General features: G+C 38.6%; 1 protein-coding gene across 1 annotated transcript in view; it reads left to right on the forward strand.

Moving 5' to 3' along the window:
• The window catches only part of LOC110320951 (arylacetamide deacetylase-like 2), a 15,991-nt gene extending 14,828 nt beyond the window's left edge, over window positions 1-1,163 (forward strand). Inside the window, exon 5 of the mRNA XM_021197036.1 lies at window positions 497-1,163. Within this exon, the coding sequence (XP_021052695.1) occupies window positions 497-1,099 (603 nt within the window). The 3' untranslated portion in view covers window positions 1,100-1,163. The remainder of the gene's footprint in view (window positions 1-496) is intronic.
• Window positions 1,164-2,456: the final 1,293 nt, after the last annotated feature.

Below are 2,456 nucleotides of genomic sequence, written 5' to 3' on the forward strand. Positions count from 1 at the left end.
TTCTCTCTCTCTCTCTCTCTCTCTCTCTCTCTCTCTCTCTCTCTCTCTCTCTCTCTCTCTACCTCTCTCCCTCCCTCCCCTCCCCCTTCCCCTCTCCCCCCTCTCTCCTACACACATAAACACACACACATATACCCTCACCACCACCATCACTCACATATACCATCACCACCACCACACAAAAACAAAGCATTCAAAAACTCAATTTTAAAGCAGTAGTCTTAGATATAATTATGCCATCATTATCTCTGGGACTTCCTTGATCATGTTTTGGTTATTATCATATAGTGAATAACTGCATGGGTAGGAGAGCATATACTATTTCCACATTGATGAATGTGGAATGACACATCCTTACATCTCTAAATCAATGAGTAAATATTGTGAAAATAATCACTAGTGTTTAAATGTTATGAATACATTTACCCTGGGTTATTGATGCAAATATGCATCCCTTCTGTGTAAAAATCATTGAGTATTATTTTTATATTTACAGCTCCAGAATAATCCAGAACACAAAGATAAAATTAAGGCACAAGCCTTGCTATATCCTGGACTACAGTTTATCGACAGCTTGCTGCCATCTCATCGAGACTATGAACATGGTCCCTTTCTTTCAAGGGAGATAGCAATGAAGTTGGCATGCCTATATGTGACTGAAGACATGGCATTGCCCCAGGCTATGCAGAGAAATGAACACATGCCCAAAGGATCAAGACACCTGTTCAAGTTTGTTAACTGGAGTGACTTCCTTCCTGAGAAGTATAAGAAGAACTATGTTTATACTGAGCCCACTCTTGGAAAGCTAAATGTTTNCTATCCAGCACTTGTGGATAGCAGGCTGTCCCCTTTGCTAGTCAATGACTCCCAGTTACAGGGTTTGCCATTAACGTACATCCTCACTTGTGAACATGACCTCCTAAGAGATGATGGTCTTATTTATAGCACACGACTTAGAAATGTTGGGGTTCAAGTTACTCATGACCACATAGAAGATGGGTTACATGGAGCCTTATTACTCATTACAGTGCCATGCAATTTACATTTAGCATTAAGAATAAGAGATAAATACATCAGTTGGTTAGAAGAAAACTTATAAATCAGGCATACATGCAGGTAATTTAATCTAAAGTTTAGTAAGCTTTATTATAATTGGAATTGTATTTAAATCTATATTTAATTTAGCATGAAGATCATATTTGAGATTGCATATATTTGAGAAATATATTTAATTTTCCTAATGTTAGTTACTGATAAAGTGGAAGTATTCGCTTATTATTCTCATTACTATCATGAATTATGATGGATAGTCTCTAAGAATTCAAAAATTGTTCAGCATTAAAATATGGTCATATGCAAAAAATCATGGTAGTTCCCAGGCCACGATAAAAATTGAATGGTAGAGATGAGAATGTTTAAGTGAGAAAAATTGTAAATATTGTTGTATGGAGTGAGCACTATTTTGTATTCCTGGCAAGGTTTCTAAATATATTTTGTCTATACATTATTTCTGTGTGCTCAATATATATTAAACTAATTTATTTTAACTTTATATCTTTGGAAATTTACATACTCATTTTTTTGAGAAAGGATTTTTAAAAATTAATTAATTAATTTAATTTTTTACACTCCAGCCCCAGTACAACCTGAGATTGTTCCACATTCCATACCTCCTCCTCATCCCCCTGTCTCCACAAGGGTGTCACTACCACCACCCCATCTGACCCCTAAACTCCCTATGGCCTCCAGTCTCTTGAGAGTTAGGTGCATCATCTCTGAATGAAAAGACTAGGCAATCCTCTACTGTGTATGTGTTGGGAGTCTCATATCATCTGGTGCATGCTGCCTGATTGGTGTCTAGTGTTTGAGAGATCTCAGGGGTCCAGATTAATTGAGAGTGCTGGTACTACTACAGGGTCACCCTTCTCCTCAGCTTTTTATCAGGCTTCCCTAATTCAACAACAGGGGCCATTTGTTGGGTGTAAATCTTCATCTGACTCTTTCAGCTGCTTCTTGGATCTTGTGTGCTAATGCTTGGTCACTTTTTGTGAGTGTTCCATAGCCTCAGTGTCGGGCCTTGGGACCTCCCCTTGAGCTGGATCCCACTTCTTTCCATTTCCAGGCAAGAACAATTATGGGTCAGAGATTTGATTATGGCAACCCTAATCTTAAGAGCTAGATAGATGACATATAATTCTTTATATTGGGGGGAGTGTCTGGTTAACTCTTTGAATTGGAGGATGGGGGTTCATCCTCAGGGAAGTAGTATATTACTGCTCTAGTCCCCTTCTTTCCCCATCAGTAAATATTGAGGGGCCTCCTGCTATGGACCCTTTTGAGAATAGTTTTGGGGGAAGCCATTGCAACAGAGGGAGGGCAGAGGTCCATTGTCAATTTGGTTGTCAATTTGTCCTGAGAATCCTATTAAGCTGATAGCAAAGCAGGAGTGATTTTTG

This window comes from Mus pahari, chromosome 4 (genome assembly GCF_900095145.1).
Source record: "Mus pahari chromosome 4, PAHARI_EIJ_v1.1, whole genome shotgun sequence".
Taxonomy (NCBI): domain Eukaryota; kingdom Metazoa; phylum Chordata; class Mammalia; order Rodentia; family Muridae; genus Mus; species Mus pahari.